The sequence below is a fragment of the Rattus norvegicus genome, chromosome 10 (assembly GCF_036323735.1).
Source record: "Rattus norvegicus strain BN/NHsdMcwi chromosome 10, GRCr8, whole genome shotgun sequence".
Lineage (NCBI taxonomy): Eukaryota > Metazoa > Chordata > Mammalia > Rodentia > Muridae > Rattus > Rattus norvegicus.
The window spans coordinates 80,746,471-80,759,406 of record NC_086028.1 but is presented as its reverse complement, the minus strand read 5'-3'; the positions used below and the strand labels follow the sequence as shown (position 1 = coordinate 80,759,406).

General features: G+C 44.8%; 1 protein-coding gene and 1 long non-coding RNA gene across 11 annotated transcripts in view; one reads left to right on the top strand and one right to left on the bottom strand.

The window, feature by feature from the left end:
• Nucleotides 1-173: 173 nt before the first annotated feature.
• On the bottom strand, nucleotides 174-6,910 carry LOC102546598 (uncharacterized). 2 transcript variants are annotated; one of them, XR_001840387.3, is made up of 3 exons: nucleotides 6,770-6,910; nucleotides 3,365-3,524; nucleotides 174-3,053 (listed from the first exon to the last, which is right to left on the bottom strand). It is a non-coding gene; the product is annotated as an uncharacterized LOC102546598 (long non-coding RNA). The 2 variants fall into 2 exon arrangements; XR_005490429.2 differs by lacking the exon at nucleotides 174-3,053 and having other exon boundaries at nucleotides 3,291-3,524.
• Nucleotides 6,911-7,019: 109 nt separating this feature from the next.
• Kat7 (lysine acetyltransferase 7) overlaps nucleotides 7,020-12,936 on the top strand; it is a 34,053-nt gene continuing 28,136 nt past the window's right edge. For 3 of the 9 annotated variants that reach the window (XM_063269112.1, XM_039086068.2, XM_063269110.1), the window contains exons 1-2: nucleotides 7,054-7,189; nucleotides 10,464-10,611. In XM_063269112.1, coding sequence (XP_063125182.1) covers nucleotides 7,175-7,189; nucleotides 10,464-10,611 — 163 coding nt within the window. In that variant the 5' untranslated portion in view covers nucleotides 7,054-7,174. Of the gene's footprint in view, nucleotides 7,190-7,552; nucleotides 7,685-7,707; nucleotides 7,838-10,463; nucleotides 10,612-12,936 lie in introns of those variants that run through there. The other 6 variants (XM_063269111.1, XM_039086067.2, XM_039086069.2 and 3 more) reach the window with 4 other exon arrangements.

Below are 12,936 nucleotides of genomic sequence, written 5' to 3'. Positions count from 1 at the left end.
GAGAGAAATAATCACAAAGCAAATATTGCGTCTTCTTAATAACAATGCCTCTGTAAATGGATGTGGCTCAGATAGAAGCCACCCCACCCGCAATCTCTATTCTTCCCTCATTCAAACTTAAAAATCAAAAGTCCATTAGAGAAGTTTGAAATGAGTAGAATTTCACAAAATGAAACACACACACACACACACACACACACACACACACACACACACACACACACACAAAGAGGTGGTGGTGGTGGTGAGGCTACCTTTCCATCTTCTTAAGAAATAAAACAAAGGTACACTTGAGGGGCTGGAGATGAGGCTCTGTTGGTAGAAAGTGTTTGCCCATCGTGCACAAAGAGCTGAATTTGATTCCTAACAATTGGTGTGGTGGCACATGCTTGGAATTCCATCACTTGGGAAGTACATGAATTTGAGATTGGCCTGGGCTACAAGGAGGGCTTACCTCTTTAAGCAAATAGACATATTTTTTTGAGCTATACTTTAAAATTTTAATTCTGGTACTATCTTAGATTGTCACTCTCAAGCAGTGACTATGAGCAGGTCACAACTCTTAAACACAACTCTTTGAGGGAAGAAATAAAGAACATCTTTGAGGCAGAAATAAAAGCAGGAGGGAGAGAGGAGCAAGCAGACGCTGCAGTGTTCTGACATGAAGGACCCTGAATCCTAGGGAAATGTGAACTATAGTGCAATGGAACGGGGAAGCTGCAGCTTCAGTGGTGAAGACCACAGACACACAGAGATGATCAGTGTTCTCCTTTGCTTCCTGGTTGCCATGGCAAACTCCAGCACCAAATGCAATTTGGGGAAGGAAAAGGTTTATCTGACTTACAGGTCACAGTTCATCATCTAGGGAAGCCAAGGCAGGAACTGAAGCAGGGGCCACAGCAGAGTGTGGCTTACCAGTTTGCTCCTCCAGGCACCTTTTCCACCTAGTCTATGACTACCTGCCCGTGGGTGACCCTGCTCACTGAGGGTATGGCCCTGCTACATCAGCCATGCCCCTTAAGAGAGCTGGAAAGGGGGTTGGGGATTTAGCTCAGTGGTAGAGCGCTTGCCTAGCAAGCGCAAGGCCCTAGGTTTAGTCCCCAGCTCCGGAAAAAAAAAGAAAAGAGAGAGAGAGAGAGAGAGAGAGAGAGAGAGAGAGAGAGAGAGAGAGAGAGAGAGAGCGAGCGCGCTGGAAAGATGGGTCAGTAAGACCACGCACCAGCTGCTTTCCCAAAAGACCTGGCTTTAATCCCTTGCATCCACATGCTGGCTCACAAACATCTGTAACCCCAGTTCCAGATGATCCAATACCTTCTTCTGCCCTCGGAGAGGACCAGGAATGAACATGGTGTACATACATACATGTTAGCAAAGTATTCATACACATAAAAGGTTATCATGTTGTCTTTCCTTAAAGTGTGTGTGTGTGTGTGTGTTGCTTTACAATAGCAGTAAATTTTAGGAAGCATCACTTCCTCATCTTGTCTTGTGTTGTACTGGGTAAATAATTTCTGAAAGGCAGAGGGGGCTGCAGACAGGTCAAGGTCATGCCCCACAGGCCCCTCCTGTAGCCGGTTTTCCCAAGTTGATGGTTTATGAGCTGTGTTCACTCAGCTTCCAGACCAATGCCTTTAGTAAATATTTGGTGAATAAACGAAAACGCCCACCATCTGAAAGTCTCCATCCCTGCTTACTAGACAGACATACTCCACCCTGAAGTATGAAAAAGAATTTGATTTTCCTGGAATCCAAAAATAATAATAATAAAAATAACGATGATGAAGGGCCATCCATAATGGAAATTCCCCAGTCTTCTCGGTAAATGGATTTGGGCATGGAGGACCCAAGGAGAGACAGTCTGCTAGAGAAAACCCAATTACACGGAGGAACATATGTTGCCCTGAGGCCTCTGCTGCCGTAACAACATTATGTAACTATAACTACAGCCCTGGAGGGCCCTGGGCCGTCACATATGGAAAAGGATGTCTTCATCATAGGGCAGCTTTGTGCTCACATAGACTTCCCTGGAGGGCTTGGATCAGGGGAGGGAGATAAATTAAGTGGAAGAAAAGAGGGGGATGAAGGACAGGAGAGAAGAACTGCAACTAGAGCAGCATAATGACTTTTTTTTTTAAAGCAATTTTCAAAATGTGGTTATTTGACTGTTTAGCCTTGGTGGTTATTTATAACCCCAGCTGCAGAAGGTGGGAAGCTATGCTGGCAGCCTGCTGTGATCTAGCCAATGACTTCCCCCAGGGTGGGCTGAGGGTGGGGCTAAGGAAGACACAGGAACCAGCTTAACCATTGGCCAGAACATTAGGAGAAGCCCCAGGCCATATCCAGCAGGGGAAAGAAAGAAAGGCCCACCCGAGACTCTTATTCTCACGTTTTTGGTTTGTTGTCGTCGTCTTTGTAGCTCTCTCTGACCTGGAACTCTGTGCAGACAAGGCTGGCCTCCTATTTACAGAGACCTGCTTGCATCTGCTTCTTCAATGCTGGTATAAAAGGTGTGAGCTACAACACCTATCCCTCCCCACCCCTAACCGGATTCCAGCAAAACTGGAACTGTGTAGATCAGGCTGGCCTTCAGTTTGCAGTGATTTGAACTTCCTGTGCTTTGTGATTGCTAGCATTAAAGGTGTGCTCCACCACGACAGACTGACTATTGTTTGGTTTGGTTTTATATTTTTGTGACAGGGTTTTTCTTTCCTAGAACTCACACTATAGATCAGGCTGCCCTCTATCTCGAAATGAATTACCTGCCTTTGCCTTCCAAGTGCTGGGATTAAACCATGTCCTACTACCAGCCCTCTGACGCTATTCTTAAGGCAGACGTAAAGAAAAGGATTTGAGTATGAATTTGTAGGACATCAGCAACTGCAGACGTTCTTCCAAAGGGATAGAAGATACATCAATACTTTTGGCTGGAAGTTACAGGATTCAATGGGTCTAGTTACCATAGCATTCTCTTGAAAATGTCCAGGCCAGCTTCTCTCAAAGCAGTATCTGCACACAGAGGGGATGTCTTATCTCTAATCCTGCAGGATATATACCTGGTCAGAGAAAAGAGGAGGACTGGTTCTTCGCAAGACTTTTCTAGCTGAGGAAACACCTGGCCCTGGGTTCAGGAACACTTAACTAGGTACTACCCCATTTACTGAGTTCTTCCGACGCCAAGCAGCAAGAATGAATGAAGCGCAGACAGCGTGACAAGCTAGACAGAGCTCCCAGGCCTCTGAAGCAGGCAATGAACAATTACACTTGTATTCGAAATATAGTACCTATCATTTTACTGGTGAAGGAACCTTTCTTTTTTAATCTTTGGATTTCTTTTAACAAAATCGCTTTATTGTAATGAACTCACCAGCAAAACATTCAGCTAGATTAAGGTAGCTGCTCAAACACTTGCCGAGTCCCAAACTTTATTGGGCGTTCCCATACAGTTAGATGAGGTATTCTGAAGAAGGGAACTTGCCTTAGAGTCCAACGTGCTCGCTACCAGCTACGTTTTATTTGCTTAGCCACTGAAAAGAAAGAAAAGAAAAATTATGGCAGAGTTAAAACTAGGAAAGATTAGCCTTAGACCCTCTTTCACGACTCATGTCCTTTGCCTGTATTCTGTCTGTCCTGCCTCATTACCTAATATGACTTAGAACCCTTTTTTGGTATATTTTAAAGGAAACTGAGGAACTTTTTTTAAAAAAAAATGTGCATTAATGTTTTGCCTGCATTTATGTCTGTGTGTCAGATCTCCTGGAACTGGAGTTACAGACAGTTGTGAGCTGCTGTGGGGGAGGTGGGAATTGAACCCTCACTTTCTGGAGGAGCACTGAGGAACTTTTTATTTTGAGGGCCCTCGGAAATGTAACAGAGGAGATGAGACACAGAAGTAAAAACAATCTACAAAGGCAGACAGGATTGGCCCTGCTATCCCTCTTCGGTTACCCCTGTCTTTGGCTTAGATTGCAGCAGCATTTGGACTAATCTGCCTTGGGCTTCCCTGCCGCTCTGAACCTTCCTCTGAAGTCTGCCAGAAGTAAATCTCTGAAATGCAAGTCTGATCATGGCACTTCTCTGCTTATAGCACTTCAGTACTAGCCTAGCACCTCCAATCCCGGCTCCCAATCCAGGCACAGAAGGCTCTGCATGAACGGGTTCCCAGCACCGGTTTTTGGCAACCGTCTCATTTCCCCTTGCCAAGTAAGTTACTCCAGACAGGGTGCTAGCTCCACACCTCACCTTCTGAACATGCTGTACTCTTTGCATGGAAAACCCCTGTTTTCTGTGTCATCCTATTAAACTCCATTTTTCATTCACCTCTCTTATCTTTTCCTGCACTTTCCAGATGAAATGCTCCACCTGCCTCTCTGTCTCAGTGAATCCTCCCCCTCCTCCTCCTCTTCTCCCTCCTCCTCCTCTTCTTCTTCCTCCTCCTCCTCTTTCTTCTAAATAGTCCACAGCATCTCAGAACCACTAGACTCACCTCCACTGAGGGAGGATGATATTTTCTGCATCTTGGTATGACATGATGTCTGTGTAGTTGCTGGGTTTCTAAAGCTGGAGTGAGCTAAATAGAGGCGATCATGGACACCACAGGAAAAAAACCAAGCAGTAGGATGCTGTAGTCATGATTAGAGATAGAGACTACCAACCAAAAAAGCCATACATCGAGCGCTTATTCTATCTCAGGAACTTGCTGAGTATTTCAAAACACTCATCTCCTTCATTCCTTACAACCATTGGTAAGCTGGTCGTTAGTACGCACACTTCAAGATGAGAAAACGCAGGTCAATTTAAAAACTCATCCAAGAATAACACACAGGAAAATATGACAAGACTGATCCAAATCTACATCAGACATCAAAGCCTTGTAGTCAATACTGGTAAAACTGATAACAACATGAAGGGGAATTATGTTCCTATTGGCTGTGAAATGGAGTGGGGGGAATATCTACTAATGTTTGGGAATATACAGTAATCTCTGAAAAATCTTATGTCACCATGCTTTCCTATCTTACAAATAGTAAATCAGGAAAGACTTTCTGAAGATAGAAAAGAAATCAGAGTGTTGGACGATGAGTCCAGCCTAGGCTGACCTAGAACCATGTAGTTGAACACCTTAAACTGAATCACCTGCCTCCTGCTTTAAGGACTGGGAGTATAGATGTGTGTCACCACAACCAACTTAAAATGGTGTCCTTCAAATATAAGAGGCTGTTATCACTAGCAAGGGAGTTAGAACATTTCCAGAGTAACCCCGGGAACACATCTGTAAGTGTAAAAGAACAGTGATAACATGGAATTAAACACAGGAGCGTTAAAATAATACAAAAGAAAATATCTAAGCCATTTTCAAGCAAGTTTTTAATGTGCAAATCAATGCAAATAGATTGTTAAAAGGTATTTATACTGAGAACTAAAAGCAAGGGGTTGGGGATTTAGCTCAGAGCGCCTGCCTAGCAAGTGCAAGGCCCTGGGTTCAGTCCTCAGCTTGGGGGGAGGGGAGGAGGTAAAAGCAAAATACTGCATGCAACAGGCATCAACAATGGCTTAAGCTATCCTCCCTCTTCCTCCTAAGGAGTGTGGGCTAAGCCGTCCGGAACTTTTAACTCTGAAGAGTCCTCTGTTTAGCATATGAATCAGGTTTGTATTCAGTTCCCAAAGCTTCTCTCCAGGTTAGCCAGCCTCAGATTGAAATTCTGATAGGGGTCTGTGGTGACTTAGTGGATAAAAGCACTTGATCTGTCAACAAGCCTGGTGACCTGAGTTTGATCCCTGAGATCCCATGAAGGTGGAAGTTAGGAATCTACTCTCCAAAGTTGTCCTCTGAGCATTCACTGGTCATGACACACACACAGACAAATAAATCTGGAACCAGAATCCTATCTTGGTAACTAAGGTTGTCTTGATCCCAGCAAGTCACTCTTGGTCCACCTTGGTTCTCTCAAGTCCCCTGATGTTAATTAACTTCAAGGCCTGTAACCACTTAACAGACCTCTCTTTTTCGAGACAGGATCTAGCCGGGAACTCGCTGTGTTGACCAGGTTGGCCTTAAGGTCAAGATTTGGTTCTGCCGGCTTCACAAAGCATGTACCACCCTGCCTGGTTCCAAGCTTTTCGTACAGCTCTTCTTTCACTCTTAATTTCTCCTTCTTAAGCCCTTTTATTATTACTTAAATACCCACTCCCTTTCCAGTGCCTTTCAAAATACTATTTCTCTCTCCACCCAATTCTTGGCTCCTGCATTTGTACTACAGAGGTTACAAGGGCTGAATGGGGACAGCACCCTCATATTCAGATCACGCCCTGGGCCCCTCTCCGGGCCACCCGAAGCTCTCAAACCAGAGTACTGATAAGTCGGGGGCGTTTCACAGCAGAGCTAAATTGGGAATTCTTTGGAGCTACGGCATTCGGAGAATGGCTCTGCACCATCCTGTAACATGGACGTAACTTACTAGCTGTTCTCTTAATATAAGGACAATGTGTCCCCTACTGCACTTCCAGACTGATATAACCCTGTCAATCCTTTATTCAAGCCCCATTCACACCACTCCGGAACACAGAGTAGCTCTTACAACAGTTCCTTGTGCAAAAATATCTCTAGCCAGCTCTAAGTTCACATGATAAACGGAAACGACTTTTGACCGACTAGGAAATGAAAGGGTTAAAGCTCGACAACCTGATGGATTCTGGGGTTTTCCTCCTTCCACGCTGCAAATTAAAACGACCAGGAAGGGAGTTTGCCCAACGTAAAGATGAAAACGATTACCTTCAACTGCCAGACTTCTGCCCCAAACAATCATGGCTACCTAATTCCACAACGGATGCCGCATTCCTATCTAGAAATGTCTAGTCCAAGGTTTCACAATTGGTGTCGTCTCCTGCCCAATTCCAAAATGGCGCTGACTAGCCTCAGTACAAGTTTCGAACTTCCTTGTATTCTCACTGGCTTAAAGGTCAGGTGACGCAAGCCTCAGCCGGAAGTGAAGGAAAAGGCGCTTCCAGCCCGCGGCGCCTGCGCAGAAGGCTCTAGACGCTGAGAGGCAGGAGGCACTTGGGATCGTCCGCAGCGTTTGGAACTGTTACAGAGGCCGCCACGGAGCCCGCCGGAGCCCCCGTTCCTGCTGGTGCTGCCGCCGCCCGAATCGGGACCGTCGGGCTGCAGCCGCCGGCAATGCCGCGAAGGAAGGTGAGAAATGGCAGAGAAGGGATGGCGGGCTTCTAAGGGGAGTCGATTGAGCAATGTGACGCGGTTGGCCACGCCTCGCAGTGGTTGGGTTCCAACTTTCTGTTCCCTCGAACCTAGCCTAGCCAACCTGTCTCCTCTCGGTACCAGACGGAAAAATGTGGGCCCGACCCTGGCCTCGGCCTATGCCTGTAACTATTCCCGCCCTCTGCTTTCCCTGATCGGAGGCGGTCTTGTTAATTGGTCGCGGAAACGCCTAGAAGCATATTGATTGGATGGTGACGCCGCCTGTTTGGGCCCAACGGTCACCTCCCCGCGTGCGTGGGCGGTGTCTGTGTCTGGCTCCGGTACTCTCCGACTGGCTGTGGCGAATGCTCTCTCTTCTCTTTATTGGCCCAGCTTCGCAGTCTGTTCTTGTGGCGGGTGCGGCTTAGCAAGGCCTGGATTGGGTCGACCGACGCCCCGCCCTTCCGGATAGAGATGGCGATAGGTGTAAAGGCGAGTTGGGAAGACTACTTTTCTTTCCAGGTGGGGGGTGCAACAAAGCAGAGGATGGGTGATTAGCCAGCGCCCATCCCCAAGGGATAGCTCGCAGGCCTGTTGCATCTCAGACAACGTCTTCCACGTATTTGTTCAGTTTGACATTTCCTGGTCAGTAAACGTTTGGTGAACTGGATGACATTTGTCCCATATGTTTAGTTGTAAAATGCAGAGAGCAGTGCTACATGCTAGTTGCTAGAGATTCGAAGATTATATGTGATGACTGGTTTAAAGGGTTTTCGCCGTTCAGTGGAGAACACAGAGAAGTAACCATAGAAAGCGCAGTACAGTCTCTGCTTGAAATTGTATACACTGTAAGCAGTTTGGGAAATAAAAGTAAAGAGCCGACTTTCAGGGTTGAGCAAGGCAGAATTGATAGGAGGTAATGGACAGGTATCTAGGCCTTTGGCTGAGAGTACCTTAAAGTTAGCCTTTTAGTGACATTCTGTGGCTCTGGTGCCTCTACTTGTGGTCAGATTTTGAATGAAATAGTTGGATGGATAGATGGTTGGTATTCGTATTTCTGCAGAGCTCACTCTTCGTGGAAGTTTTCCAAGTTAAATATTTACATTAATGTCTCTTACAATGACCAGAGTTGACAGGTAGTGTTTATTTATATTGAGGCACACCAAATGCAGGAGACATACTGGTATGTTGGAACGGTCTAGTCTCCTTTTCCAAGTTTCCAAATGTCAACATGGAAAATGGAAATACTTACTGGATGTTAATGGACAAGCCTTTAGTTCCAACACTTGGGAGGTGGATCTCTGTAGTTTGGGGTACATATGGTCTATGTCCTGGGAGGTCCTGTCTCAAAAAGAAGAAAACAAATGTAAGTTCTTGCTGGATGTAGTGGTACAGATCTGTAGTCCTGGCCCCCTAGAGGCTGGGGGTGGGGGCTCATCATGAGCTTAAGGCAAACCTAGGCTATATAATAAATTCCAGACCAGCCTGAGCTAAATAGCAAGATCCTATCTCAAAAATAACAACAAAAACAAAATGTAACTATGTTAGTAACTTGTTGGATGCAAATCTTTCCTAAACTAGCCTTAGGTTATTTAGGTTTTTTATGTCTCATGTTAGTGTGACATTAAATTTCTGTTTGCTGTAGAAATATTAATTAATGTTTTTAGTGTGGGGCGTTACTCACCGGTTGTGTTCTTTGTAAGAATCTAGTAACTCCCAAACATACTTGGCCCGAGGCAACTTATTCTTTAAAGAGTAAAGGGTTGGGACCTGGAGCTAGGCTGTAGCTCAGTGGGCGTGGTTAGTGCTACGAAGCCCTGACTTCAGTCCTTAGTGCATCCATCCCACTCCTGTCCTCTGCCAAGAATATTAGGACTGAGGTTGAGGGGTTGTGATTGCAGCAAATATTCTTTTTCTGGCGTAGAAAAGGATAAGTGTAAGTGCTTAATTGATACAGGTAATCTATAGGGGCTGGAGAGATGGCTCAGCCAGCGGTTAAGAGCACTGTCTGCTCTTCCAGAGGTTTTGAGTTCAAATCCCAGCAACCACATGTAATGGGATCTGATGCCCTCTTCTGGTGTGTCTGAAGACAGCCACAGTGTACTCATATACATTAAATAAATAAATCTTTTTTTTAAAAAAGTTAACCTCCATAGCTAATCACGCCTCAGGAGGCTGACAGTTATGATAGGGTGTGGTGTGAGTTTCTAAGAGCCTGGCATGTGGGGTCTCAGATTATTCAGAGGTTCAGCGTACTTGTTGCTCTTGCAGAGGACCTGGGTTTCAAGCACCCACATGGTGCCTCACAACCACTTATGACTCCAGTTCCCGGTGATTTGACAACCTCCCTGGACCTGAGGGCATGTATGTGATACACAGGCAAAACTTTCATACGTATAGAGTAAAAATAATCTAATTTTTAAAAAACCTGGTTTGAATACCTACTTAGTTTTTAGTATAAATTCCTTTCCAACACTTATAACATCCCTGTGGAGAAACTTCAAGGACTGATGGCTAAGAAAATAATTTTTATCTTTTTCTGGTTAAAGACTACAGCATGTTTTATTTTAATTTTTTCATGTATAATGTTTGTGTGCACGATGTGTGTATGTAGACTACCACATGTAGCTAGGTACTGATAGACACCAGAAGAGTGTATTGGAGCTCCTAGAACTAGAGTTCCAGGCAGTTGTTGCCTGCCATGTGAGTGAACTTTTTCTTGTTTTAAAAATATTTATATTATTTTTAATCGTGCGTATGAGTGTATGAGTACAGGTGCCTGAGGAGGCTGGAGGCATTGACTCCCTCTGGAGCTGGAGTTACAGGCCACACTTGTGAGCTACCAAGTGGGTGCTGGCAGTGGAACTTGGGTCCTTTGCCAGAGCAGCCTGTGCTCTTAGTGTCTGGGCCATGCATGCTTTTGCTTTTCCTTTCTGTCTTCCTTTTTGACCAGCCAGACCATTTGATTTGGGTGCTTTTATTTCCAAGTCATAAGAGTTTAGCTATTCAGTGTGAATTGAGAACTGGTGACAATGCAGTGAGAACTGCTTGTCTTCCTTGGTCTGCTTGGTCCCGGTGGTTTGGTTGCGGGTTATTCCACTAGCATGCCTGAAAGGAAGGCCAGTGCCTCTGCGCGGCAGGGAGGGGAAGCCTTGTCCCTTTCTTACATTGGAACTTGGTACTTCAGCATCGTACTTCATTTTGCTTCTAGTGCTAATAGAAAACCACAGCAAATGCTTTTGTGCTAATGTCTGAATCTATGGTATTACAGAGAAATGCAGGCAGTAGTTCAGATGGAACCGAAGATTCCGATTTTTCTACAGATCTCGAGCATACAGACAGTTCAGAGAGTGACGGCACATCGCGCCGATCTGCCCGAGTCACCCGCTCTTCAGCCAGGCTAAGCCAGAGTTCTCAAGGTAAACATTTTTCTTTCTTTCTTCTCCTGACTGTTCCTCACAGTGGACAGATTGGTATCATTTTATTGTCTAATTCATAGGGAGGCTGGTCCTTGGACTTGATGCAGAGCAGTGGTTCTCAACCTTCCTAACACTGTGACTCTTTATTACAGTTCTTCATGTTATGGTGATCCCCCAACCATTAAATTACTATATATTTTTAAAGATGTATTTATTGTGTATATAGTGTTCTGTCTGTGTGTATGCTGCAGGATAGAAGAGGGCACCAGATCCCATTACAGATGATTATGAGTCCTAATGTGGTTGCTGGGAATTGAACTCAGGACCTCTGGAAGAGCAGCCAGTGCTTTTAACTGCTGAGCCATCTCTCTAGCCCCCCATTAAATTATCTTCCTTACTTCATAACTGTAGTTTTACTAATGTTGTGCATCATAATCTGATATGTAGGATATCTGATATTTGGCTCCTGTGAAAGGGTCATTGGATACTCCACCCACAAAAGGGTCAAGACCCACAGGTTGAAGTCTGCTGGTATAGATGCTAGAATGTGTCAAGGTGTAGGGCAACTGCTGAAACACCGGTCTTCAAAGTGGTTTCTGTCAGATACCATGTTCTTTTATAGGTAATAGCTTGCATAAATGTGAGATACAGTGTGATGAGTAATTTTTTAAAGACCATATGGTGTTATAGATCAGTAAACTGCTCTCATCACTCTAAAGTGCCTATTGAGTGTGTTAGCGAGGCTTAATGCTTCTAAAAGCACTTTTAGTTCTAGAATGTAGAGTCACATTTAATAGAATAACTGTGAATAGATACACAGAATTTTGCTTTGGTAGTGAAATAAACAAAAGGCTGTGGTTGGAAGGCACTCTAGTGTACTTAGTCACTTGGGCTTATACAGAGGAAGCCTTTTGCCCCTCAGAGTTCTATTCAGTGTGAAAGAAAGAAAGGGTTTTCAGCTAATACACAAAGGCGGTTATCAATCTGCAACGATAGAGTAAATGGGAAATTATAACATGGGTCCGGATGTGGTGGTGCACACCTTTAGTCCCAGCACTTGGGAAGCAGAGACCTACAGAGCTCTAAATTCAAGGCCAGCCTGGTCTACATAGAGAGTTCAAGGCTAGCCAGAGCTACATAATGACTCTGGCTCTCAAAAAAAGTACCAAAGAAGTAACTGTGTGTTTATAGATGTGTGTATGTGTGTGTGTGTGTGTGTATCTATGTATACAAATACACTTACATACATACATACATATGTGTGCACACACAATTTGTTAACAAATTCTATGGAAGCCTAGAGGTGGAGCAACCACATTCTTGTGGGAAGGTCTAGAGCAGAATGAATGAATCTGGTAGGATTTTTCAAATTGAAGATGAGCAGAATACTTTCGGCAGAAGGATCGTACATACAGAGAGTCATAATGGTTCTTAGACACTGCAATTAGCTGTGCCCTAAAGGGATGGATATTCAAAACAACTAGCCATGAGCTTGGGGGTCTCTGTACTTATTTTATTTCATGGCCACAGAGTCCATGGTTTTTGGTAGCATCAGTCACCTGTCCTCCTAGTGTGAAATGTAGACTTGTGACAAGAGCCCCTGGACTGATACAGTCTTAGGGCCCTGGCCCTGTACCAACTTACGTCTCCTGACACTTTGACAGTTTCAACTTGACATTGTGTTAGGTTATTGTAATTTCAAATGCTCTTCAGTTTTATCTTTGAGTTTATTTCCTTTAAGAGGCATCTGGCTGGAGATTGGAAAGGTTTATGAAGGCTTAAGAATAGGTTTCTCTGTGGGAAGAACTTAAGGGGCTGGAGAGAAGGCTGAGCAGTTGAGAGTACTTAGTTGTGTTTGCAGAGGACCTGCGTTTGACTCCCAGCGCCCACATGGTGGCTCACACCATGGGTAACTGTAAGAGTACAAGGGTAGTCAGAATACACAGCCCCTCACAAACAAACACTGTTTATGTTGGTTTTAGAACATCAGTATTAGGATGGGCTATAGCAGGGAAGAAATAGGCGGTGTAACTAATATTGATAAGAACTCTTCTCCCGGGGCTGGGGATTTAGCTCAGTGGTAGAGCGCTTACCTAGGAAGCGCAAGGCCCTGGGTTCGGTCCCCAGCTCCGAAAAAAAAAAAAAAAAAAAAGAACTCTTCTCCCTCTGTGTGGTAAGGCACATGCCTTTAGTCCTAGCAACTCAGCAGACAGGCAGGTGGATCACTGTGAGTTCAAGGCCAGCCTGGTCTACAGAATAATGAGTTCCAGGGCTACACTCAGATTCTGTTTTGGAAAACAAACAAACAAAGAAGCCAGGAACTTT